A 25,080-nucleotide genomic window follows, 5' to 3' on the forward strand; every position below is an offset into this window, starting at 1 on the left:
GATGAACATAAACAATAAAACACAAGCAAAAGCTTTACAAAACCTGTCTTGGAAGGATAGTTCATGCTTTCATCCCTACGAGATTTCATCCCAAGCGATCTCATGTGCTCGCATGTTTCTCTGGAGGATTCCTGCCATGTCAACATGCCCAACTTTTGAAAGGACCATGAAAGCCTGGTACTTGGAAAGGTACTTTGATTCATTACTTTGAAAGACCTTTCCCATCTGTCTACAGAACTGTGGTTCTTTTGCTCTTAATCCCAGTACTATCTAATATATTGCCCATCTATGGGGCCTCCATATCGTGTCATAGATATTTTTTCCATTCACATTTTAAGTGATTTCAGAAATCAGCGCTACGAACAGATGGGAGTAGCAAAGATTTTATAGATCTGTTAAGATGTCACTTGACCACACTCTTTCTCTAAGTTTTTTTATTAAGACTAAACTTCCATCTGGGTTATAATAGCTTTAATAACAGCTAGCCATTAAATCTTCCCCGTGGGAGAATTACCTACTTTTAAATGCTCTCGGGTTTTTTTTTTTTTTTTAAGCACAAAAGATTTTGTGCATTTTTTATATTGACTTTATTAGGATCTGCTAATTCTGACTTCCTCTCTATAAACTGGTCAATTACTGTACTGTCTGTATTACACTCAGGTGTACATACATTTTTAATAAAAAGTCATTACATTTATTACACAGTTCCTTTGGGTTAGGAGCTTGCAAGCCTAGTTGTCTAATTATGCTTGGAATAATTTGTACTTTTTAATTGGGAAGCTAGGATTGTGCATGCTCTACTTCCCTGTTCACTTTTTTTTTGGAGCTTTAGAAGGAAGAGGGCACAGCTTGCTTGTTTGTTAAACAAAAGATGGAGGACAAATGCTGTTTTATTATGTCTCTTATGTACTGGCATCTCTATACAAGAACAGAAGATTTATTTTTTAATTCCAGTATATTTTCTCTTCATTGGTGCGGCTGCTTTCTGAACCAGATTACTCTTAAATGGGCCACTCAGGTCTTCCTTTGCATATGAAATAATATATTCTACTTTTTGTTATGTGATAAAAATCTCTCATAGTAGGATTATAGTATATAGAATGCAATATATAATATACATACATAGGATTGGCCTCTATTTGGGCTTCATAGTTGTAGGGAAATAAGTTGTTTCTCTTTTTAATTCTCTGCCATGCAATTAAGTCATTTGGGGGCAAATATTTAAAGGTACTCAGTGGCGGTTACCTTAACTAATGGTGAGAATAAATGTGACGGTTTTAAGAGTACAGTAAGGCAATTAACATTTTGTACTGCAGATGGGAACAACTGTTCTCTATGGCCAATGAGGAAAGGACACAAAGAAAACAGTTTAATTTGAAGCAAAGAAGATTTAGGTTGGATATTGGGAGGAAACTGCCTAGCTGTGCATATAGCGAGACATTGAAGAAGGTTGCCTAGGGAAGCTGTGAAATCTTCACCACAGAATATTAAGAACAAGTGAGATGAGCAGTTGTTTGGGATGGTCTAGGCATATATACCTCAACCTCCCTCAGTGTGGGGCTGGGACCAAATGATCTTTGGATGTCCCTTGCAGCCCAACATTTCTGTGATTCTAAACCTTGATTCTTGGGGATTACATTTTATTTCTAATACTGCTTAGCATAATTGTAATTGTCCTGAATATCACAGGAAGAAAGACAAGGCACCATCTGTGCTTTGAATAAAGCAGACCCCCTGTTGAAAAATATAGTATGTGCTCATGTAATTAAAAACTGTATTATAATGCATACATACATTTGATAGGGAGGAGGAGAACACATTTGTATAAGTGACCCTAATTCTGGCATTTTCTAACTTTGCAGTGATTGACTTGGAACACTTAGTATTTTCTTAACATAGGGCTTTCTCTGTAATTATAGAAACTACAGACATGCAAGGCTGGGATCTGAAAGCTGCCAACTCAAAATGTGTATTTTTATCATGTGTCTGGAGAATGGTAGCAGAGTAGGTAGCATCTTGCTAGTGGTCCAGAGGTGTAAATCCTGGCTTTACTAAGGAGTTATTTCAAAGGAGGCTGCCATCAAGCCAGCTGTCAATAGATACCTTATTGTTTGAGCTGGGGAGGTCACAGAGGCATGGACATAAAAGCTGGTTACATCAGTCCCACATGTACTATTGGCTGTGTTAGAGAATGAATTTTAACCAACCAAACCCAGATGGATGGCTCTTCTAGGCTCAGGCAGACCTCAACTGACCTATCCAAATCCTTCACCCATCTATATCTAAACGCAAATCATATAAATCTCTTATTCTTGTAATACTCTATATCAGTCCACTGCTCTTTTCTGGGAGAGAAGCCTCACATGAGCCAAAGCTTCATGGGTATATCACATACTTCTGTAGTGCATTTCTGTGGGTACTGCTATTTAAAGAACATCTACTCCCTGCTAATAGTTCTTTCTGCTGGAGCTACAAATTGGAGGGCCTTTAATGCAGGCAAACAGGACCCATTCCTAAGTTTTGTTTCTCAGCACCAGAGGCTGGCAATGGCCTTTCCTAGTTCCTGAAAGAGGGATCTGAATCAAGTTTTCTGGCTGTGACCAGGCTTTCCAGACCCTGCTTTACATTTCTGGTTTATCCCTAATTATATTCATCAAAGCAAATCTACCAAACATGATTAAGTAGGACATCAAAGTAAATTTAAAAAAAGCAGACCTTCTTCCTTCAAGTTTGGAAAATACCTCGGACCAAACAAAGCTAGTAGCACTGAGCTATCAATCCAAAATTTGAGAACTGTGACTTATGGTACTAATAATAATCTAAATACCAACACAACAACAACAACAATAGTTATTATTAGTAGCAATATTATAACACATATTTGAGAGGCAGAAACGTTCAGATTCAAGCCCCTCTTGATCATAAGTCATTCTGCTTTTCCAACTACAAATTATCTAACATGTTTTTAAACATCTCCAAAGAGGTTAAACCCTGCCCTTATTAATATGAAAAGACAGCTCTTCTCTTCCTGCTGCTGATGGCTTCAGTCTTTCAGCCCTTAAGCAGAAGAGTTGTCCTTTAGAGTATTGAACAAAAGCAAGGACTGCAGGATTGAGCCTCATGTCTTTTGCACTAGAAATCTCTCTACAAAATCCTCTCTCTCTACTGGGTCATCACCAAGACAACTTCCAGGATCTGCTAAGGAGGACAGTTAGCCTTATAAATGCCCTAGCACATCTCCTAGGGATAAAGTGAGCTTAGTAAACAATGTCGGGAAAAATGGCATGGTAGCTTTGAAAAGGTGGGAGTGTAAGGGCATCTTCAGCACTGAATCTAGCACTGTCAGACCAAAAAAACTATGGTAACTGTAGCCACAACCAAACTTTAGCTGTCCCATTTTAATCTGACGCCCTATAGATTTCAGCAAAGGTACTCTGTATTGACAACAATGTAATTGTGATCAGTGCAACTGTGATTTTTCCCTTCAATGAACAAGAACCGGAAAGATGATGTGGAAAATAATCAGTGTTAGGCTCATAACAGACTTCTGTATTAACCCTCTCCCCATGGCTAATTCAAAGACTAAAAAAAAAAATCAATCTTGAAAGACATTTATTCCAGGAACACTGACACTGAGAGGTGAAAAAATGTGTTATACTCTTCTCCACTACACAATGGCCCTAGGTTGTTATAGTCTTCTGAAACCTTCTAAAATGACCAGTTTGTACCACTGTATGTGTAGTTGTGATACTGAAATTGTTGGCAATGGGCTTCACACTTCACATGGCTTATTGAAAGGAGTGGATCAGTTTCTACTTTTTCTGAAAACTAAGAGGTCAAATTCTGCTCTCAGTTGCATAGGTGGAAATCCCATTTTTTCAGCAGCTGGTAACCGTGTGCAACTGCTGAAGGTATTTCCATGCAGCAAAATTAAGGTGTGACTATAGGGCATGCCAGCTGCAAGCGTAAGCTCTCCAGAGATCCTGAGTACATGCTCTTGTAGCCCGTCCTACGGGACCTTCATTATTACTGTCACTTTTGGCAACACAGGTCAATGAGCACGTGATTGAGCTGTGCTTGCATTTTGCAGGGGGAATAAATTTGGTCCAGAATGCCCCACCACAAGAGCTATTCTAATTTGTTTAAAGGCAAAATTTAAACCTGTGGTATTTGGTAGCAGTACTACACAGCTGGCAGCTCAATCCAGGCTGTGAACAAGTCCTCTCTCTAAACCAGGGGGTGGGCAAAATGCGGCCCAGGCCATTCTATTCAACCCATGGGGCCCCTAAAAAATTTAGAAAATTAATATTTATCTGCCCTGGACTGCCTGTCATGTGGCCCTCGATGGCTTGCCAAAGCTCAGTAAGGCCCACTGCCCAAAATAATTGCCAGCCCCTGCTCTACACAAATCCCGCTGGTTAAATTTACACTATTTCGAAAGCCTATATTGAAAATTTCTCATCTCCCCTCCCAGACAGTTCATTGCACTTCCGTCTTTGTTGCAGATTATTTCTTGTATCAAACCACAATTTTTCCATTACTCTGTCTATTCTGAGAGTGTTACATTGCCATTTTATCAGGCATAATTACAGAAACAGTCCCTTCCCGTCGCTCTTATTAACACCTCTCAAATATTTGTACTGTGATTTCATATCCTTCCTTAATCACCTTTTATATACTTTACACAAATTAAGTTCAATCAAACTCACATGACATGTTGCATTCTTTAGTGGGTCTCACCTCAGCTGCCCTGCTTTGAACTTTTTCTAGGCTTTCAATAGCCTTTTTATAATGAAGGAACTTATATCTGCATGCAGGATTCTCAGGGCATTTAAATATTACTATATAATGTAACATTATTAATAAAATGGGTGATTTTCAGGCTTGACAGGAGAAATAAATTGTCAGAAACATCTGCAGTTTTGGAGAGCTATAATTTATGCTGTTTGTGATTATAGTTTATTTGTTTTCTGTTGTACTAAATTCTGAGCAGCAAGGCAGAATGGGAGGAGGGAGATAAAAGAGCAAAGAATCAGAAGGTGCTGAAATACAAGTCGTGCCTGATTATCTGCAGGCAGTTTTCACACATTAAATTTGCATACTTATTTACATGCCCCAGCTTGAAAACCACCAGGTATCTCAGGGAGGGAGGGATATGGGGTCAAATCTTGCCCTTCCCATGCCTCAGTTAAACATAGGTAGCCACATAGGGTATGTACAAACATTTGCTGCATCTGGCCTATGATCATGTGGCTTACTTTAAGACGTGTAATGGTAGACTGGAAGCAGTGTGTAGACACTGGCTGGTGCCAGCAGCGGTGCAGGGCGCCTGATGCACATAACTCAGGGTGGGACTGGTAGTTCCATGGAGGGGGCTTGCTGGTATCAGGGGGGCCATTAGGTCAAGCTAATTGTAACATCTGTATGTCACTGTAACTGCAGTTCTTGACACTTACATGGAGTTCTGGATACTAGTCCTTTTATGGTGAACTAGGATTGCCCAGTGTGCACACCTGCAAGAAGTAAAACAGAAGAGGAGACGCACAGCTTTTAACTTAGTAGTTAGGGCACTTGCCAGGGAAATGGAAGAGTCAGGATCTAAGCTCCTTTTGCCTAGCCAGGACCTGAGCCTGCATCTCTGGGCTTTGTCATAAGCTCTAGCTACCAGCCTATACCCTTCTCACTACACTGGGTGAGTTTCTCATTAGGAACAGAGGTCTAGGCTTCTAGCTCTCTGCACTGAGAAAGGACCTTTCTCTTCCAGGGCAACATCCTTCTCAGAGAAATGCACACTTTCTGGTTTCTATCCTTCCTTCCGGCCCCATACAGCTCCCCTTTTCAGCCATTCAGTACGCTAGCTTCAAGAGAAGAGGAGGACTAGAGAAGGGTCTGTGCAGTGTCTAGCTTATAGCCTTAAATCCAACCCGGAAATTTATCCTGATGAGGTCAATTTACACTAACCCAGCAGGCACTCCCATTCAAATCGGCTGACTTGAATCCAGTCCTTCATTTGCTTATTGAAATCAAAGGCACTTTTCATTCAGTAAGATATTTTTCAGCACAAATACTGGGAACATAACATAGCCTTCATATCTTAGCTCCTCTGCTGAGACTTCCAGCATGAGCGTTAATTGCTGAAGCTGTGCTTTCATATGAGCCCCCCTCTACTACAAACTACATTAGTTTCATACAGACCAGCTCCAGAGTGGAAATGACATTTGCTCACTAATACTCAGAGCTAAATTCAAGCTACTGACCTATACATGCATGCCCCCACAGGAAGCACTCTCAACTCTCTAAATCTCCCGAGTTGTATTTTGAAAATGTTTTATTCAATCAAGCTCTGACCATGTCATTCTGTGATCATTTCCATGGCAGCAGCTTTTAATATTCTTTTAAAACTTTTATTGCTTTATAAATATAATTTAAGGGTTTTGTTTGAACAACATACTGTGTCTTCTACTATACGAAGGGGATGACTTACTTTGCCTCATTCATGTAACCATGTTTCAAAGATAGTGTAGGAGTGACATTATTTCAGTAAGTTCATATGAAATGTAAATAAGTCAGAGTTGAAAATATATTTCTTCTGCCATCTCCATATTGTGGAACAGTGTCACTTCAGATTATACTCCATTATGATAATCATATTGTAAAACTGACTGAAAGGATTTAATATCCTTGGTAAAACTGAAAAATGAATACTGTTTTTGAGCTACATCTCGGAACCCTAGAGGAAAAAATCAGTGCTACCCTGAGCTTGTAAATTATCGAAGAATAGATGCAATTTGCACACCTTTACAAACAATTTTCGAACTCCAATTTACATGCAACTAATCTGGAAAAATTAAGCTGCATCTCCATATTGGTTTGACACATAACAGTCATGATTTTTGGAGGTTACATTTATTTAGTCCAATATGAGTTACATCACTAATTTGGTTTCATAACCGTGTAAGTCTGACCTGTCAAACATAATTTCTGTCTTTGTTTTAATATTTTTCCCCAAACTAATGAACCAGCAGCTGTGTTAAAACTCATCTCTAGAAGATGGTGGAAAAAGAGGGGAGAATTACATCCATAACTGAAAAAAAGGTGTTCTCCCCATACCATAAAAATGACATTTAATGGAATAAGAATCCCTAGATTGCTTTCTGTCATGGGCATACACCTATATAGCAACATTTGCAAATTTGTAACTGAAGAAATACTGCACGTGTCTGCATTTTTTTAATGCACAGTAATGGAAAAATGACATGGATCATCTGCCACTAGTTATGCCTGCATATCCATCAGTATGGAAGTGCTCCCACAGACAAAATAAAAAGGGGTATCAAAGTCTCAGCCAATGGTCTGAGATCCTGAAATCTGTTTGTGACAAATAGCTGGGTGTAACAGAACAGGGGTAAGACTCCACTTAGGGCAACCTTGAAGTACAACAGGCTTCATATACACCTAGAGCCAGGTCTTGTAGCTCCATATCATTTTTACAGCAAGGTCCAGCCAGTGCAGAATGAAGTCCAGGGAGTGGGTTGGCCAGTGAAGTGGTAGGGGGAGAGGTGACTACGGAAGCTTCTGGCAATTCTGCTCTTCTGCCACAGCCAGAGGCTGAAGGACCATTGTAAAAGAAGTATAAATCAAGGTCATGCTTATCCAGAATTAAACCTGAACAGAAGAGGAACAACTACTATAACTGTTATTTGCACAGGTGTGAATCTGGCCATATATGTCTATGTGTATACGTGTGTGTGCGTGTGTGTGTATATGTACACACATACACACACACATACACCCACACATTTATGTATATATATTTATACACACACACATATTTTTGTATACACACATATGTGCATGTGTACAAAATTTGTGTGTATACATATATAGATACACACACACATTTTTACACCACCTGCACTTGCATATATGTTTGTTCATCAGTAAAAGAATGCTTTTTTTCTGGAACACAGCACTAGAGAAATGATATCCGTTTCAAGTGTCTGCACTACTTCAAACATATTTGAAAGATTTTGCATGGATGTGGGGAAATATAATCATGGGGAAAATGTAGAAAAGCATTACTCTCTTTGAAGTATTGTCTCCTTTTGCAGGATCACCTACAAATTTGCTGCTTTTTCAGACAAAACCTTAGTCTGACCCATTCAACTAAGTCAATATGGTTGCCCATTGTCATAGTCAAGCACATCCCAGGAGTTAAAAAAAAAAAGAAAGAAAGAAAATACCATACACATTCTCATGCACAGGATTAATAGTACCTTTGCCAAACCTGTTTGGTAATTTGTTTTATGGGGAAATGACTAGTTATGATTGCTTGCATTGCTAGGGTTGAAGAAATAACCTGACTGTCTACTTTCATTCTGCGTTCTCCATTAAAGCCGCAGGCATCTTATCTTGGTTAATATGTGCCCCTCCCTCCACCTGTTCTTGTTAACAGCAATACTCTACAAATTGTAAAGCTGCTGAACTCCAGAGATTCGGTCATTTGCATGTTTTATGCATCGCTACCTCAGGAAGGTGAAATTTACAATGCCACAAATGGCTCAGAATTGTAGCTATAGTTGATATATTACTATTGGCTTTACACAACTTCATGTAACAGCCCATAAAATTGCCCATAGTATGTAAATGATATTATCATACCTATTGCTCCCAAATATTCAGATTACAAGAAAATCTGCAGCATATTTCTTTACCAATTTCTAAAGGCAATTCTGCTCCTTAGAACAACTTCAGGTGCAGCCTGTATTCTGCTGTTTTAACCTTTACAGTTCTTGTGTAATGGGAACTCTGTAGTTTGTATAGACCTACACCATTTTGATTTGCCAATAAACAGAGCATTTCTTTTTTTTATAGGAGTACACTGGTGGTGTTTGTATGATTTAGCATTCATGATTTCCCTATGGGAGTGAGGATCTACCTTAATGACCCTATCTATAGGAAATCCTGCAATATTTCAAATATAAAGCAATGAAAATAATACACAGGCTTATATGAAATCTCATGCCCCATGTAAAAAATGTGCCTCTCAGCTCCCATGTCCTGGCAATCCACTTCATAGGTAGAAGTATGGAGGGTAGAATAGAGTCTGTGGGGCTCCACTTATCACAGCAGTAGGCAGAAAGCAGGAACAGAAAGGGTGGGATTATGGCTCCACGCCTAACATACCAGCCAATATAGATGTGCTCATATAAAGGGTCATGTAAGCTGTACCACATATACCATACACAGCTCTGGAGAGAGGAGAGAACCAGGAACCAAACTGGGGATAAATGAGTAGGTACACTCCTTGGGTCTGCAGTAAATTGCAGAACTAAACATTACCTCTAAGGGTTTGTAGCAGGGTTTTCAACTGCATTTTAGAAAAAAATAATTTACCATTTTTTTTAATGCTGCTGCTCACTGATTTTTTGATAACTGAAAATTAAGATGAAAACTTAATGGTTGTGGAACAGGAAAGAAATCATCATTTGCAGATTCACAAAAAGAGTCTCAGAATTTTCACTGCCTTTTATGACCATAAAACCCTGGTTTCTTGGCTGATAAATTCTCATTTCACTACGTTAAGCAAAATTTTAAAGGAAATAAACCTAAGGCAAATTCACAAATTTTCCGGTTTGGGATATGTGCCATGAAGATCATCTTGAACAGAAGTAATGGGCTGTCTTTTCCCAGGATACAGCTTGGTGTGAAAGCTGTTGAGAAATGCTAAAGGACAGGAAATGTGTGCTGTGAGCTGTTCCTTAGAAAATAAGACATTGGTGATGGGAAAGGCCCATTAAATCATCTAATGATATCCATCCTCTCACTTATGCAGTATTGTTGTATGAAATTAAATCATCTAATTATTTCCATCCTCTCACTTAAATCACCTAGCGATATCCATCCTCTCACTTATGCAGTTTTGTTGTATGGTGTTTAGTACTTTCTTCAGTCTAATTTCAAATATTTCCAGCCTTGGGAATTCCACTTGTTCCCTTGAGTAATGATTTCACTGCCTTATATAACTCACTGTTTTTTTTTCCATGATATTCCGACTAAAGTTTTCTTTTCCTTCATGTCATTCTGTTATTCCTGATATATTCCTTCTCGGAGTCTTGTAAACTTATTTGTCTTCCTAAAAAGACTCTGATGTCTGAAGCAGACCTTAAACTAGATGTTGAATTCAATGCATTACCAATATATCTAACTGAAGTCATTACCATATACAATAATTTGTAATATCTGAAGTGTGAAAAGTATAATAGAAAAAACAAGCCATATATCCTAAAATCATGAAAGGGATTCACCAGAGTTAGGAATTTGCTCCTGTATATGCTGTTGCTTGATGTTACATATGTGATCTTTAGCTTGGATAAGAAAACTTTTTCCTGAGAAGAGGGACTCTCCCCTATGTCACTCATACCATTCTCACAGCTCTGTTATTTTATTGCATTATGCTCAGATTTTTTTCATAGAGTTGATTCACATAAGGTGATTTCTAGAACCATGGCTGCTTTTGATTTTTTTTTTTTCAACCTCCCCCCAAAAAAACATTAGTAGGGTGATTTTAACATACAGCAAATCCATAAAGTAATAGTATGGATCCGCAGATGCCTTTACATTTTGACATAGTTGATGAAATAAAAATGATTTTTCCTAGGGCAAACTATCTGAAGCCAAGCAAAATTGTTAGTTGAGATGAACTCTGATTTATTTTAATTGAATACAATTTAATTATTTTTTTTTCCTGATCAGACCTTCTGTGGCATGCTTGGAAGATTTCTTATTATGCACTAGGTGTGATACGTATGTTCTACCCTTAAGCAGCAAAGTTATTCAGGTCATTTGAGGGTCTTCTAAAATTAGATATATTTTCCTTCTTCTGAGACCAGCACAATTGAATTAACTAAAATCAGCCTCCATTAGCAAATAACTTCTATGAAAAACAATATCAAATTGCCGAAAAAAATGCATCTAGTATAGTTCTAAGTAGCTCTGCTGTAAATGTGAGAAATGCAAAATTAACAATGAGAACTTGGCTTTATTAGCAATTGTTTGAGACGACCTGCATATCAAACACACATTCATGGTGCTTTCTCGTGTGACTGAATATTCATGTTAATAAAACATTATATCACAACTCAGTATAATGTTCTTTCCCTTTCTGGATCCCTCAGATAAGAAAAAAAAGTCAAAATATTTCTTAACATGAAACACAAAGTAGACTAATTAAAACAAAGCTAACTCCACAGTCTTTACCTAGCAATGGTACAATTCTCTCTTACTGAAAAATAAATCGTATTCAGTCAAATCTTCAGGACAAATTCTGCAGCCTCTAGGTAGGTGTTAGCCGTACAGCAGTCACATAACCTTGAATTTTACTTCAGTAACTTGCAGCACTGGCCTTCGTTTTACTGTCAGTGTCACTCACTAACATAGGTTGTTTTTTTTTTTGTTTTTTTTACTTTTGCAACATTAGACTGTGGCAGGTCAGTAGGGGGTGCTCCTGTGTTGAGCCACCCACCTCCTTGTGCCAGCCACACATGGTAGGCAGCTTACGTTACCCCCAAGCTAGTGAGTGTGCTCCAGGAAGGGGGTCAGCCAGATGCGAGGCACCCTTAGGGAGGCACTCGGAGCCTGGAAGGTGGTCGGGCGCAGTGAGGTGAGTGGCTCAATGCAGGAGCAGCCCCTACTGGCCCACCACAAGACCATGATGGGAAATGAGTCAGGTACTTGTGAATTACAAACTGACTGATGCCAGCAAACACCTACTTAGGCATCATCTTTAAATTTGCTTGAGTGACATATGCAAGCAGCACTTTTGCTTATGTGAATATAACCTAGAGATTCATAATTCAGGGTCACCCACCTGTGTGTGGTTCAATTGAAAAATAAGGCTGTCCTTCCAAAATGCTATAAACCAGCTTTGCACTGTTTCCATAAACCGGATCGTCTGCATCTGTAGCTGTTACTTTAGTAACAAAGGTACCTAGTTAAAAAATACATACATATTTAATTAACATTTCAGGTTTTCCCACAGATACGTGCATTTCTTTATTTAAAAAATCTATTTGCTTGAAGTTATGCAGAAATATCTGAGGTAGGATATATTAATAAAAGGGAAAAAAGTCATCAATCATGACTTATAATATTTAGTGAACACAGTCAAAACATTTTCCTTCAAAAAGAAATATGCCACCACACCAAAGTCCTATGTAAAGAAAAACCTTTTAAGTAGCTGTATTATTTAAGGTTCCTTTGTAGAATGCATTTTAAAGCTTCTTGTTAGATCTATGTAGACTTCAAGCATTTGCAAAGGAATTATATCAAAGGGATATAAAATACAAGGTTAATAATACAATATAATATGTTGCATTTAAGTTTTGAAAAAGCACATTTGAAAGAACCTAAGTTACAGTGGCTGCATAGAAAAGAAATCATAAAAAGGGATTTTCTTTCTTTCCTTGGCTTCCAGCTACAGTGATGACTTGATGTGGACAGAGCACTGACTACTGTCTCTGAAATTAGTCTCTATCACTGAGGGGGGTCTACTGCCCAGTCACTGGTATATATTTTTTCAGTAGTTTGTCCAAGAAAGAAAGCAAAAGACGAAGAAATTATTCATTGAATTTCTTAGATTACACTGTAGCTTCTGATTGTGAGCAAGGTGCACCAAATGAAATTTAAGCAGGCCCCATTACTTTTGCCATAGACTTTTGGAAAACTTAAAAATATGCTGATAATGCTAATTAAGTCAATGCATATATGATAAAAACAATATCTAGTGAAGGAGAGAAATGGAGCTGCGGCAAGGTTCAGCCCTGAATTACGTTCCCAGGAGCTGGAACATGTATGGAAGGGGAAAGAATTACAGCACCCATCAAAACATTTACCCTGCTCTAAGTCTATTACCATTGCCTCCTTACCTCATTGTGCTGTTGAACCCCAATTATACCTGGCTGTTAAATAGGAATGTAAGAGTAGCAGGACTCCTTTCACCTTTTCCCCACCCCTCACTTCCTGTCCTTGCCACATGTGAGGGAGGCATGAAGCTGCCAAGTTTTGTGCAGCTCTGTGCACGTCTGCATCTTGGTGATGATTCTGCATACAGCTATAACATGTAGGTTTCTGGCCTGCACACTTAATGTCATGTAATAGCTGGGGTAAGATACGGGGTTGTACTATAGCAGAGGTAGTACGAGCATAGGTAGAAGGAGGCTACCGTTCACTGCCTCTCTGTATGGATGGTAGGGGGGGCCTGGGAGAAAGGTGAGGCCTGTCTGGAGATATCTAGATATGGGCATGGTATGCGGAAGGAAGGAGAGAGAAACAGATAGATGGGTTTTAGGATGCCTGAGAGTCCTGGGTAGTGAAGGTTGTGGGAAGGGTTGTGGAGATGGGAGTTCAAGATAAAGAAAATTGATTTTGGTGAAAATTGGAAAAACAACAAAAGGGGGAATGGGAGTCCTCAGTAACTGGGAACCCAGCAGCTTTTTCGATCTCTGTAACTTCCTAGAGAGCCAAAAACTCACTAATGACAATATGATTTAAATCCCAAATGACATGGGTATGAGGGGAAAGAAATAACACTGATGGAAAGGAGCTGAGGACGCACAGAGAACCTTGCAAGAGGATGGAAAGGGACTCTCTAAAAAGGCAGACAATAGGAGGATGGCACACAGGGAGGATGTGATGGAGGAATGCAACAGGCTTCTGCTATGTCTGCAATATGCTTAACCCACAGAAGCAAGAGCCTGCCACCCTTTCACTATTTGCATTTAGCACATATCTAAATCTGGTATTGGCTTGCTTTTTATCATTCAGATGCTAGCAAGAACCTGTCAGCCTTGCCATCGTGCAGGATGCAAGCTGTCAAACAATCTGGTCCTCCCCTCTCGCAGGGCGCCACCCTCCCAACAGGTTGCATGCCACACATTTCCCAGCTGCTGTGTGACAATGTGGAAAGAGACAGAGATTAGTGCATACCTCAATTTGTTTCTAGTTAAAATAGCAGCAGAGATGTTTTCAGTCACGTTGGGGAGTGGCAGTAGCTGTGAAATGTGTGTTTTGTAACCTGCTCAAACAGCAGGGGTGTGCTCAGCGCAGCAGAAGATGTACAAGGGAAGGGAGAAGATATGGCTCATTCACAGAACAGCTGAAACTCTCGCCGGGCTTCTAACCTACTGACGGTTCCTTTCTGTGCTCATGATATTCCTCTGCACCTATAGCTCTAACAACAAAAACCGTGGACATATTTGAGAACGTGTTTTGCTCATTTTGATCTGGACTGAAAGGCTTTTTGTTTGTTTAAAAAAGTTTTTTTGGGCAGTTCGAAATATTTGGGATGTCAAGTCGGCTCTGTCCTCGTTTCACCTTAGGCCTTCTCAAGGACTCTAGAAATGTCTATTCTGAGCTCACGCAGCTTAGCTGGATGATGGGGAAGTTGAATTTTTGATAAAGGCATCCTTTATCCCAAGTGTTCACTAGGCATTAACGTTGAATATGCCATAACAAAAAATCAATCAAGTTTTAAAATTTGCTTCACAATTCGGCAGCAGAGAATGTATCTCTTTTTTCTTGTGATATAGTAATTTCACCACTTCCCCTGTTAACAGAGAGACCTACATTTCTTGGGTTCAAATCAATCAATCAAGAGCACCCATTTTGTGCCAGGCCTTATTTACACAGTCTATAGAAGGGGAAAATGACCATGATAGAGGAAGAGAGAGATTGTACTAATGGGAAAGATAAAATAAGTTCTAAGTCCCCAACTCCATTCTCCATGTTACAGCCTCCTCGATTAAGAGCTTGTCATTCTCTGAATTCCAAGATTACCTCCATCTTATGCATATTTAATATCCCAATCCTGTCCACTTTTAGTGTGGAAAATTATTTACAGCAGATGTAAACAATCAGGGCACAAAGAGTTATTTCCACTAATGAAATGAATGTCCCCGCAGTTTAAATTTTCTGTACAAATAATAGTCTTGTATTCCTTAATCTTTCTTTCAAACTGTTCCTACATTCAGGCTGTGGCAGCTGTGAACTTGCCACGTGCACATATGTAGCTCAAATTGACACAAACTGGGAATGTATGTGCTTAAAGGAAAAAAAAACAACCCTTGTTCTGCTATGGCTGCAGAGTATTCTGCCTACATCAGAGCCAGGACAGTTCCACTGCACAGGGGAAAGCAGGATGCTGACAGAGCCTGCAACCTGCTTCGCTCTCATGTATTAATCTGTGTTTGGGCATGAAGGAACTTTATGGAGGACTAGTAAATCCTTGCAGACAGGGGGCTGTAGCAGCCCGTGAGGCTAGTGCTGCTCTGATATGTGATCTTTCAGACTCCTTAGGTCTCAGATCATGACCTTGGGCTCTGAACTTTGAAACAGCATTTTCTTATTGCAATGTTACACTACATATAACTAAGTAAATCGGTCTTCATATACCACAGATGCATGACCGCCTTTTTTTTTTTTTCATTTAAAAAAAGAACATTCTACATTAAGAAAAACCCAAGGTCGCATAGCAAAGCATTCATTACCTGCTTGTCTTTTGAAAGTGTCCCAAATTCTATCCAGAAAATAAGCAACCGAGGTTGTCTGTCTGTAATTTTGACGGCCTTTGGCATGTGTTTGTTTCTTTGTCAGTGTTACAACAAACTCATTTAGCCAGAGAATATAAATTTGAAATGGTGCCATTTTTACAAGAAAGCCAGTTTTGTAGTCCAACTCACTGTTGTCCTAATTACAATAATATAGAAGTTTTACATAATCCGGTCCAACAACGTAATGGTTGTTTCTCTTTTTTGTGTGCATGTGTACCTGGTGCTGCCTTATAACACAAATCCACTTCTAGATAGATCTGCAGGCAAATTTTAGCATGTTCATTTTAAAACTTTCTGCATCTTTCCCAAGACACATTTCTGCAATGCTAATGACACCATGATTAAATATGGACTGCAAAGAGGTTCAACAGATTTTAATTAATGAACACTTCTAATGTGATTTAACTATTAACCATCGCTGATTGTTTCACTTTGTTAATGTCAGGTTTCATAGTTTCCCCTTGCAACGTGCTAACAACTAGAGACATAATTAACAATAAAAGTATTTTTCTATGGGTAGGTAAGAAAGCCTCTGTCTGCTGACAAACTAAGATTAAAAGCCTTCATAAAAGATAAGATGTGTGTGCTTGGGTAATGTCATTCTGCTGTTTTGGCTATGCTTTTTATGTGCAAGTCAGGATACAGATTCTTCACATTAGTCAGAAAGAAAAATGCACATGCTGCCACGGGGAGTAGAAAAACAAAGATTCTGGTGTGGCAGTGAAATGTGTGTATTGGAAAAAAATAAAACTTGTATGTCCTGGAGGACTGAACACATAGTCAGCATCTGAAATTTACATGAATCCATATTCAATGAAGCAACCATTTTGTTGAAATATTGTAATGGCTGGTGAAAGTACAGAAATGTGACTGTATTGTAGTCTAGTGGGACTACGCTTTCTTAGTTTCTCTGGGAGTTGGGGGGGTTGTTTTGTTTTGTTTTGTTTTGTTTTTTCCTTTCCTTGTATACTCTTTACTCTTTCCCATCCCTAAACCTGGCATGCTGAAATTTCCAGTTGCTTTTGGAGAACCAATCAGTGATTTGGCAGAACACAAACGGTATATTTGCATTAAAAAAACTTGTTATTGTTTACCAACTGTTAAGTTTTCTTATGAGAGTCAAGGCTCTTAAAAAAAAAACCCCACTTAAAATCTTGAACTAGAATTTTAGTCTGGCTGATGATAGCTGTACAGTCACTGATGGTCAAAACAACATGTTGTTTGCATTCACTAGGTCAGAGAAGTGTTCTTTCCAAAATGAAGCCTTTGCCTGACTATCCTTCTTTTCTATAATCTCACAGGTAGCATGACAGTTGTTGTCATGGTAACTATTTTTTATTGAATAACACTGCAATAATCTCATAAAAACCTGTATAACTTCTTGACATGTAAATTATCGCTGCCTTGAAGCTGAAGGAACTTACTCTTTTCTTTTTCATTTTTTTAAAGTTTTAAATGCGTCAAGATGAATGCAGTATATTTAATTCATACAAAGAGATTGGGGGGAGGGGGATTATATTAAATTCACAATGCATGGAATCGTGTATCCAGGTATTCCCAGAATAACAACTTCCTAGTACAAGTATTGGAGAAGCCAACTAGGGGCCACGCTCATCTTGACCTGCTGCTCACAAACAGGGAAGAATTGGTAAGAAATGTAGAAGTGGATGGTAACTTGGACAGCAGGATCCTAAGGAAAGGAAGGATGGAGAGCAGCAGAGTAAGGACTCTGGACTTCAGAAAATCAGACTTTAATTCACTCAGGGAACTGATGGGCACGATCCCCTGGGAGGCCAGTCTGACGGGGAAAGGAGTCCAGGAGAGCTGGTTGTATTTTAAAGAAATCTTCCTGGCGGAGCAGGAAGAAATCATCCCAATGCACAGGAAGACTAGCAAGTAGGGCAGAAAACCAGCTTAGCTTATCAGGGAACTCTTCAGTAAGCTAAAACACAAAAAGGAAGCTTATAGGTGGAAACTTGGACAAACAACTAAGAATGAGTATGAAAGCATTGCTTTGGCATGCAGGGATGAAATCAAGAAGGCCAAAGTGCAACTGGAGTTTGCAGCTAGCAAGGGACATGAAGGATAACAAGAAGGGTTTCTACAAGTATCTCAACCACAACAGGAAGATCAGGGAAAGTGCGGGTCCCTTACTGAACAGGGGAGACAGCCTAGTACCACATGATGTGGAAAAGGCTAAAGTGCTCAATGCCCTTTTTATCTCAGTCTTCATAGGCAAGGTCAGCTCCGAGACTATTGCACCTGGAAGCACAGTTTGGGGAAGTGGCGAGCAGCTGACAGTGCTGAAAAAACAAGTTAGGGACTATTTAGAAAAGCTGGATGTGTACAAGTTCATGGGGCTGGATGTGATGCAGAAGAAGCTGCTAAAGGAGTTGACTGATGTGATTGCAGAGATACTGGCCCTTATCTTTGAAAACTCAAAGTGACCAGGAGAGGTCCCAGATGATTGGAAATAGGCACATATAGTGCCCATCTTTAAGGAAGGGAAGAAAGAAGATCTGGGAAACTACTCTCTGGTCAGTCTCACCTCAGTCCCTGCAAAAATCATGAAATAGGTCCTCAAGGAATCCATTTCTAAGTACCTAGAGAAAAAGGTGATTAGGAACAGTCAGCATGGATTAATCAAGGGCAAGTCATGCCTGACCAACCTGATTGCCTTATTTGATGAGATGACACGCGTTGTGAATGCGGGAAGAGCAGTGGGCAATATATACCTTGACTTTAGCAATGATTTTGATACAGTCTCCCACAACATTCTTGCAAGCAAGCTTAAGTAGTATGGGTTGGTTGAACGGATCGTAAGATGGATATAAAACTGGTTGGATTGTTAAGCTCAAAGGATAGCAAACATTGGCTCAATGTCTAGTTGGCAGCCAGCATCAAAGAGATCAAAGGGAGAAGGAGAGCACACAAGCCTCCCTGGCTCACCAAAAACATCCGGGAATGTCTCCTTGCTAAAAATGAGGCTTACACCCAATGGAAAGAAGGGTTCATCACCAGGGAGGACTATTCTGTAGTTGCTTGGGGATGTAGGGGGGTAGTTAGGAAGGCCAAGGCAGAGATGGAACTGGGACTAGCTTCCCAGATTAAGGACAATAAGAAGCCCTTCTTTAAATACACAGGGGGTAAAAACAAGGTCCCGGGTAATGTGGGGCCCTTGCAGGATGCGATGGGAAACTTGGTTGTCACATCAGACGACAAAGCTAACATGTTTAACGATTTCTTTGCCTCCGTCTTCCTAAGTAAGGACCAGAACAGCCACCTCCCTGCTGGGCCCCCCTCGGGCCCCAGGGGAGGCACACCTCGGCCATGGGTTAGCAAGGATTTAGTTAGGGAGCTTCTGGAGCGGTTGGACGTATTCAAGTCAGCCGGCCCGGATGATCTCCACCCTAGAGTTCTAAAGAAACTAGCCGAGGTCATTGCAAGTCCCCTGGCACAACTTTACGAGCACTCGTGGTGCTCTGGTGAGGTACCGGAGGACTGGAAGAGGGCCAACGTGGTCCTCATCTTCAAAAAAGGCAGGAAGGAGGACCCGGGAAACTATAGGCCGGTTAGACTTACCTCGATCCTAGGCAAGCTGTTCGAGAAAATTATGTTGGCACACATCCAGGAGGGGCAAGCAGGGGACTGCATGCTTAGGGGGAACCAACATGGGTTCATCAGTGGCAGGTCCTGTCAGACCAGCCTGGTGGCCTTTTACGATCAGCTCACCAGATCATTAGATGCAGGGGTAGCAGTGGATATAGTCTTCCTGGACTTCCAGAAGGCTTGACACTGTCTCTCACCCCGCTCTCATTAAGAAACTGGGGGGCTGTGGTGTAGATACCCACATAGTCAAATGGGTCGCCAACTGGCTGGAGGGCCACACCCAGAGGGTCGTAGTGGATGGGTCCTTCTCAACCTGGAAGGACGTGGGCAGTGGGGTTCCGCAGGGCTCAGGCCCGCACTGTTCAACATCTTCATCAGCGATTTGGACGAGGGGGTAAAAAGCACCCTGTTCAAATTTGCTGATGACACTAAGATGTGGGGGGACGTGGGCACACTGGAAGGATGCAACAGGCTGAAATCAGACCTGGACAGGTTACAAGGGTGGGCGGACGAGAATAGGATGGGTTTCAACACAGACAAGTGCAAGGTGATGCACCTCGGGAGGAACAACCGGCACCATACCTACAGGTTAGGGAACTCCCCTCTTGTCAGCATGGAGGCGGAAAAGGATCTGGGGGTCATCACTGACTCCAAGATGAACATGGGCCGGCAGTGTGGAGAGGCAGTCAGGAAGGCCAACCGCACCTTGTCATGCATCCGCAGATGCATCTCAAGCAGGTCTAAAGAGGTGATCCTCCCCCTCTATGCGGCACTGGTCAGGCCACAGCTGGAGTACTGCATCCAGTTCTGGGCGCCGCACTTCAAGAGGGATGCGGACAGCATGGAGAGGGTCCAGAGGAGGGCCACTCGTATGATCAGGGGACAACAGGGCAGGCCCTATGAGGAGAGGCTATGGGACCTGAACCTGTTCAGCCTCCAAAAGAGAAGGATGAGGGGGGGATCTTGTGGCCTGTTATAAACTAGTCAGGGGGGATCAGCAGGCATTGGGGGAGTCACTGTTCCCCCAGCACCGCCAGGAGTGACCAGGAATAACGGTCACAAGCTGGCAGAGGGTAGGTTTAGGTTAGATATCAGGAGGCACTACTTCACGGTCAGGGCAGCTAGGGTCTGGAACCAACTTCCAAGAGAAGTGGTGCAGGCTTCTACCCTGGGGGTGTTTAAGAGGAGGTTAGATGCACATCTTGCTGGGGTTGTTTGACCCCAGTATTCTTTCCTGCCATGGCAGGGGGTCAGACTAGATGATCTGCTCAGGTCTCTTCTGACCCTAGAAACTATGAAACTATCAGTGAAGTGCCTCAGGGGTCAGCCCTGGGACCTGCCTCATTTAATATCTTTAACAACACCCTGGAAGATGAGATTATGCCTCAGCAAGTCTTCAGATGACACCAAGCTGGGGGGAGCAGTAGATATGGTGGAAGGTAGGGCGAGGATTCAGAGAAACCTCAACATTTTGGAGGACCAAAAGAAATCTCATGAGGTTCAATAAGGACAAATGCAAAAGCCTATTGCAAAGAAGGCTAATGGCATTTTGAGCTACATTAGTAAAAGCACTGCCAGAAGATCAAAGAAAGTGATTATTCCCCTCTATTTAGCACTTGTAGGGCCACATCTGGAGTACTATGTCCAGTTTTGGGCCCCACACTACAGAGAGGATGTAGACAAATAGGAGAGTCCAGCGAAAGGTGACAAAAATGATGAGGGGGCTGGAGGACATCACTTATGAGGAGAGGCTGAGGGAACTGGGCTTATTTAGTCTGGAGAAGAGAAGACTGAGAGGAGATTTAATAGCAACCTTCAACTACCTGAAGGGGGGTTTAAAAGAGGATGGAAATAGACTGTTTTCAGTGGTGGCAGACAACACAACAAGGAGCAATGATCTCACATTGCAGCAAAGGAATTGAATTCAGATATTAGGAAAAACTCTCTCATGAGGAAGGTAGTAAAGAACTGGAACAGATTGCCCAGGGAGGTTGTGAAATCTCTATCCTTGGAGGTGTTTAAGACCTGGCTAGACAAAGCTTTGGCTGGAATATTATAGTGGGGATGGTCCTGTTTTGAGCAGGGTGATGAACTAGATGACCTCCTGAGGCCCCTTTCAACCTTAATTTTCTATGATTTGAAATATGATTTGGAATTTAAAATAATATATCTTGGTACATATAAATGTTTACATGATCCATCCTATAGTTATTAACATTTTTCCTCCTAAATCAGTTCCTGATCATTTTTATTGTTGGACCAAATCTTATTGTGCTAGGTGCTGTACAAATATAGGACAGAAATAATCAGCTCTTGCCCCCACCCCAGCTTACAATCTAAGATAAGAGACAGCATACAGATACAGTCTGACAGGGCAGATAAGAAACAGCACAGCACTGGGCAGCATCAGTGCAAACCAGTGGCCTAGGTCTTTTGTTAACATCACAAAAAACAGGAATACTTAGGTGTTTTTCAGAGAGGATCACAAAACACCTTCCTCCATGGTTTATGGAGAGCACTGAAAAAGTACAAAGATACTTGTTTGAAAATGAAGCAGGTGTCCAATGGAGGCTGGCATCATTTCTGAGTAAGAGGTAACATCTCAGTAGTGAACGGCAGATGATGGATGCAGTATGGATATATCATGTTGGGCCTTGGAAATGAAGATAGGGAGCTTATGTTGGTTTAACTGAGAGGAGGGAGCCAGAAAAGGGATTTAAACTGAAGAGGGTATGCCAATCCTATGTGCAGAATTTGGCACTGCATTAGCTCTACAGGTGGAGAAGTGAGAGAATATACTTTACGACTGCACATACTTTACAACTGGGAATTACATAGATATGGTCAAGGCCATATAAGTACACAGCTAGACAGCTGGAGAAGAGCTATTATTCAGTCTCTTAGAAGGGATAAAACTAGGATCAATGTGCTGAAATTAGGAAAATTTAGCCTAACTGGCAGAAAAAGAACTTCCTCACAATGAGATCTAATCGAATGAGGAATGGTTCCCCAAGGGAAATAGCAGAATCCTCATCACTTGAAAGAGTTCACACTACTGCACACAGTACTGGATAATATATTCTAAAGGAAAATCCCATAAAGAGGGAGAGATGAACTAATGAGGTAGTACTTCCAGTTGCAATTTATATGACTCTCTCAGTAATTTATCTGTATGTGGTGCTATTATGATTTTAAAAGAGATGCTTGCTGCGACTGTAGTTGTTATGTGTACACATACACCCAAACGGTATATATTTTCCATAAAGTGCAGACATTCTACAACCAACGTGTGTCATATTCTTTCATTTCTAAACTAATTTAAAATATACATGAGGCAAAAGACTACTCTGGGATTTTGACAGAAATTTCATGCTGAAAGTATTACAGCACGACTGACTGCCCCAAAGAATTTACAATCCGAAAGTAAATTCTCACTGCTCGGTTCTAGGCCCTGAACATGGGTGTAAGGCAGGGATGGGCAATTACTTCCAGTGGAGGGCCGCTTACTGAGTTTTGGCAAGTCATTGAGGGCTGCATGACAGGCAGCCAGGGGCAGATAAATATTAATTTTCTAAATTTTTTAGGGGCCCCGGGAACTCGACAGAATGGCTTGGCGGGCCGCATTTGGACCACAGGCCGCACTTTGCCCACCCCTTGTTTAAGGAGAGTATCTCTACAACTCAGCATTTTAGACGTATGCCTTACTTTCCCAGGGTTTTTTTTTTTTTTTTAAAGTATGTTTTGGGCCAGAGTCTTTTCACATCTCCACAAGCAGGATTCTGCTACTAATAGATATTGATCACAAAGGGGTTATGATAGTTTCATACAAATGTAAGTAGAAATTAGGTTGCTGTTTCAAAACTTGAAAATATATTGCATTTTAGTACCCTGTTGTGTAAACAGTTTAGATAGCTAATGAAATGTTGCCAAAAAATAATATAATGACCAAAAAAAAGCCAGGCACCAGTCAAAAACTTTTTTTGAAAAACTGAATACCCAGAACATGCACTGGGACATGACAATGTTTTCAGATTGCTCATGTGTCATTCTAATGAGCCTCTGTAATGTGAAGCAAATGGAAAAAAATATATTGTATGTAAATTTGGAGCTCTAAAAGTCTGGAAGGTGCTTGCTATGCATAGGAGAAAACTGTCTTCTGCACAGCACATAGACAATAGAACAAGCTGGCAGCCTTCAGCATTTTACAACTGTATAATGAGGGCTATAGAAAGCATGGTTGTGAAATCTAATAAGCTGCATATTTTACAGTTTTAGGCACATAAACTAATTGTTTTAAATCTGTGGGGCTTCTTTTCTTCAGTGTGATCTTACCAAAAGTAAAATATTCTATACAGAAATAGATATTTATATCTATAGATATAGATGTCTCTGTGGCAATTGTCCTTGCTGATGTTACCTACTGTATAGCTCATATGAATGTAATATGAAGGGACACTGTCTTTTTAGTTTTAAGGATGGCAGTTCTTTCTGGCTACAACTTATAAGATGGTGCCTTTAGTGAGCCTGCAGGTACTGGTTTATAAATCCCAAGGGTGACTGTTTGTTAGGATAAGAATACAGTCTGTAACATCACAGGCAGCAGTACAGGGGGTTCAGCATATTTTATATTTGCTTTAAAATAATTCTCTTTTCTTTTCTTTTAGATATTACTTCTATTCTCCCTTTAGATATCACTGCTCCTGTGCAACATTAATAGTATTTGTGGGTGAATGGGGAAATACCTAGTCTTTTGTTCAGGACTGTCTGAAAGATGGCATTTGTCTCATCAGTTGACTATTTCATCTGCGTTCACTCAAAGCAAGGTGAATTGCCTATTTTATACAGGACTATTAAGCTATGGAACTGGAAGGTCCCCAGGCAAAGAAAGTAAAATTGGATGATCACTGTGGAGTTATATTTCCAAGAAGAGGGACAAAAATGTTTAGTAACCAAGGAAGTTTCAGGGAGTGTGCCTCAAAATAAATAAGCGCAGTAAGTGAAATAAAGTACAACACGTGCAATAAATTAATGCACGAGTAATTCATTAATTTACAAAAGGATAAGATAGCTGACACAACCTTACAGCTTTAGTGCTTTGGTTTCTTCGTTTGAAGTGTTCATCTTTGACAAAGGCTAGTAATGCCAGCAAGTATAAGTCAGGTTGTAGATGCAAATTTAGAACACTTGCTCCCTCAGGCCAGCAAAGTAAGCATATGGTAGCAAAGACCATTTGGGCTCCAGGGAAAGGGTACACTAAAATCATCCAGTGAGCCATCCTGTACAGGCTGATTCACGGAAAGTACTATTGACAACAGCTCCACAGGCGACAGCAGATCTGTATTCAGGGGGAAGCATTAAGTGTTGCAGATTCGGCAGCCAAACCAAGAAAGAAATACTGATGCTAAAGAATAGACAATAAATATGAACCAGAGTCATAAAATAGGATTTTGATTTGGGTACAAATCTGTTTTTCCTGAATTTCAAGAGTGTGGAACACAGACAGTCCTGACCTATAAAATTAGGATCCAATTCTTAATTATGACCTCTGGAGTCTGTTGAGAAAGTAATTGCCTCAAAGGTCCATCTCTTTTGAGATGGGAGAAAGTTATGAATACTGTACAGACTGATGCTTAACATTCAGAAGACTAAGGTCCTCCATCAACAACCTCTTAATGAGCAGTCCTCATCTCTGGTCATTCAGATTTACAGTGAGATTCTGGAGGATGTTGAGTATTTCCTGTACCTTTGAAACTGTCTCTCACAGAAGGCTGGCAACAACGAAGAAATCCAACATCACCATAAAAGTGCAAGTGCAGCCTTTGGCCACCTGAGGAAATGGCTGTTTGAAGATGGCTACAGTACT

General features: G+C 40.5%; 1 protein-coding gene across 4 annotated transcripts in view; it reads right to left on the minus strand.

The window, feature by feature from the left end:
- The window catches only part of CDH8 (cadherin 8), a 219,460-nt gene that overhangs the window by 95,365 nt on the left and 99,015 nt on the right, over nucleotides 1-25,080 (minus strand). For all 4 annotated transcript variants that reach the window (XM_090062129.1, XM_090062127.1, XM_090062126.1 and 1 more), the window contains one exon: nucleotides 11,870-11,989. In XM_090062129.1, coding sequence (XP_089918255.1) covers nucleotides 11,870-11,989 — 120 coding nt within the window. The remainder of the gene's footprint in view (nucleotides 1-11,869; nucleotides 11,990-25,080) is intronic.

The sequence above is a fragment of the Crocodylus siamensis genome, chromosome 9 (genome assembly GCF_052110815.1).
Source record: "Crocodylus siamensis isolate JL-2025a chromosome 9, ASM5211081v1, whole genome shotgun sequence".
Taxonomy (NCBI): Eukaryota; Metazoa; Chordata; order Crocodylia; family Crocodylidae; genus Crocodylus; species Crocodylus siamensis.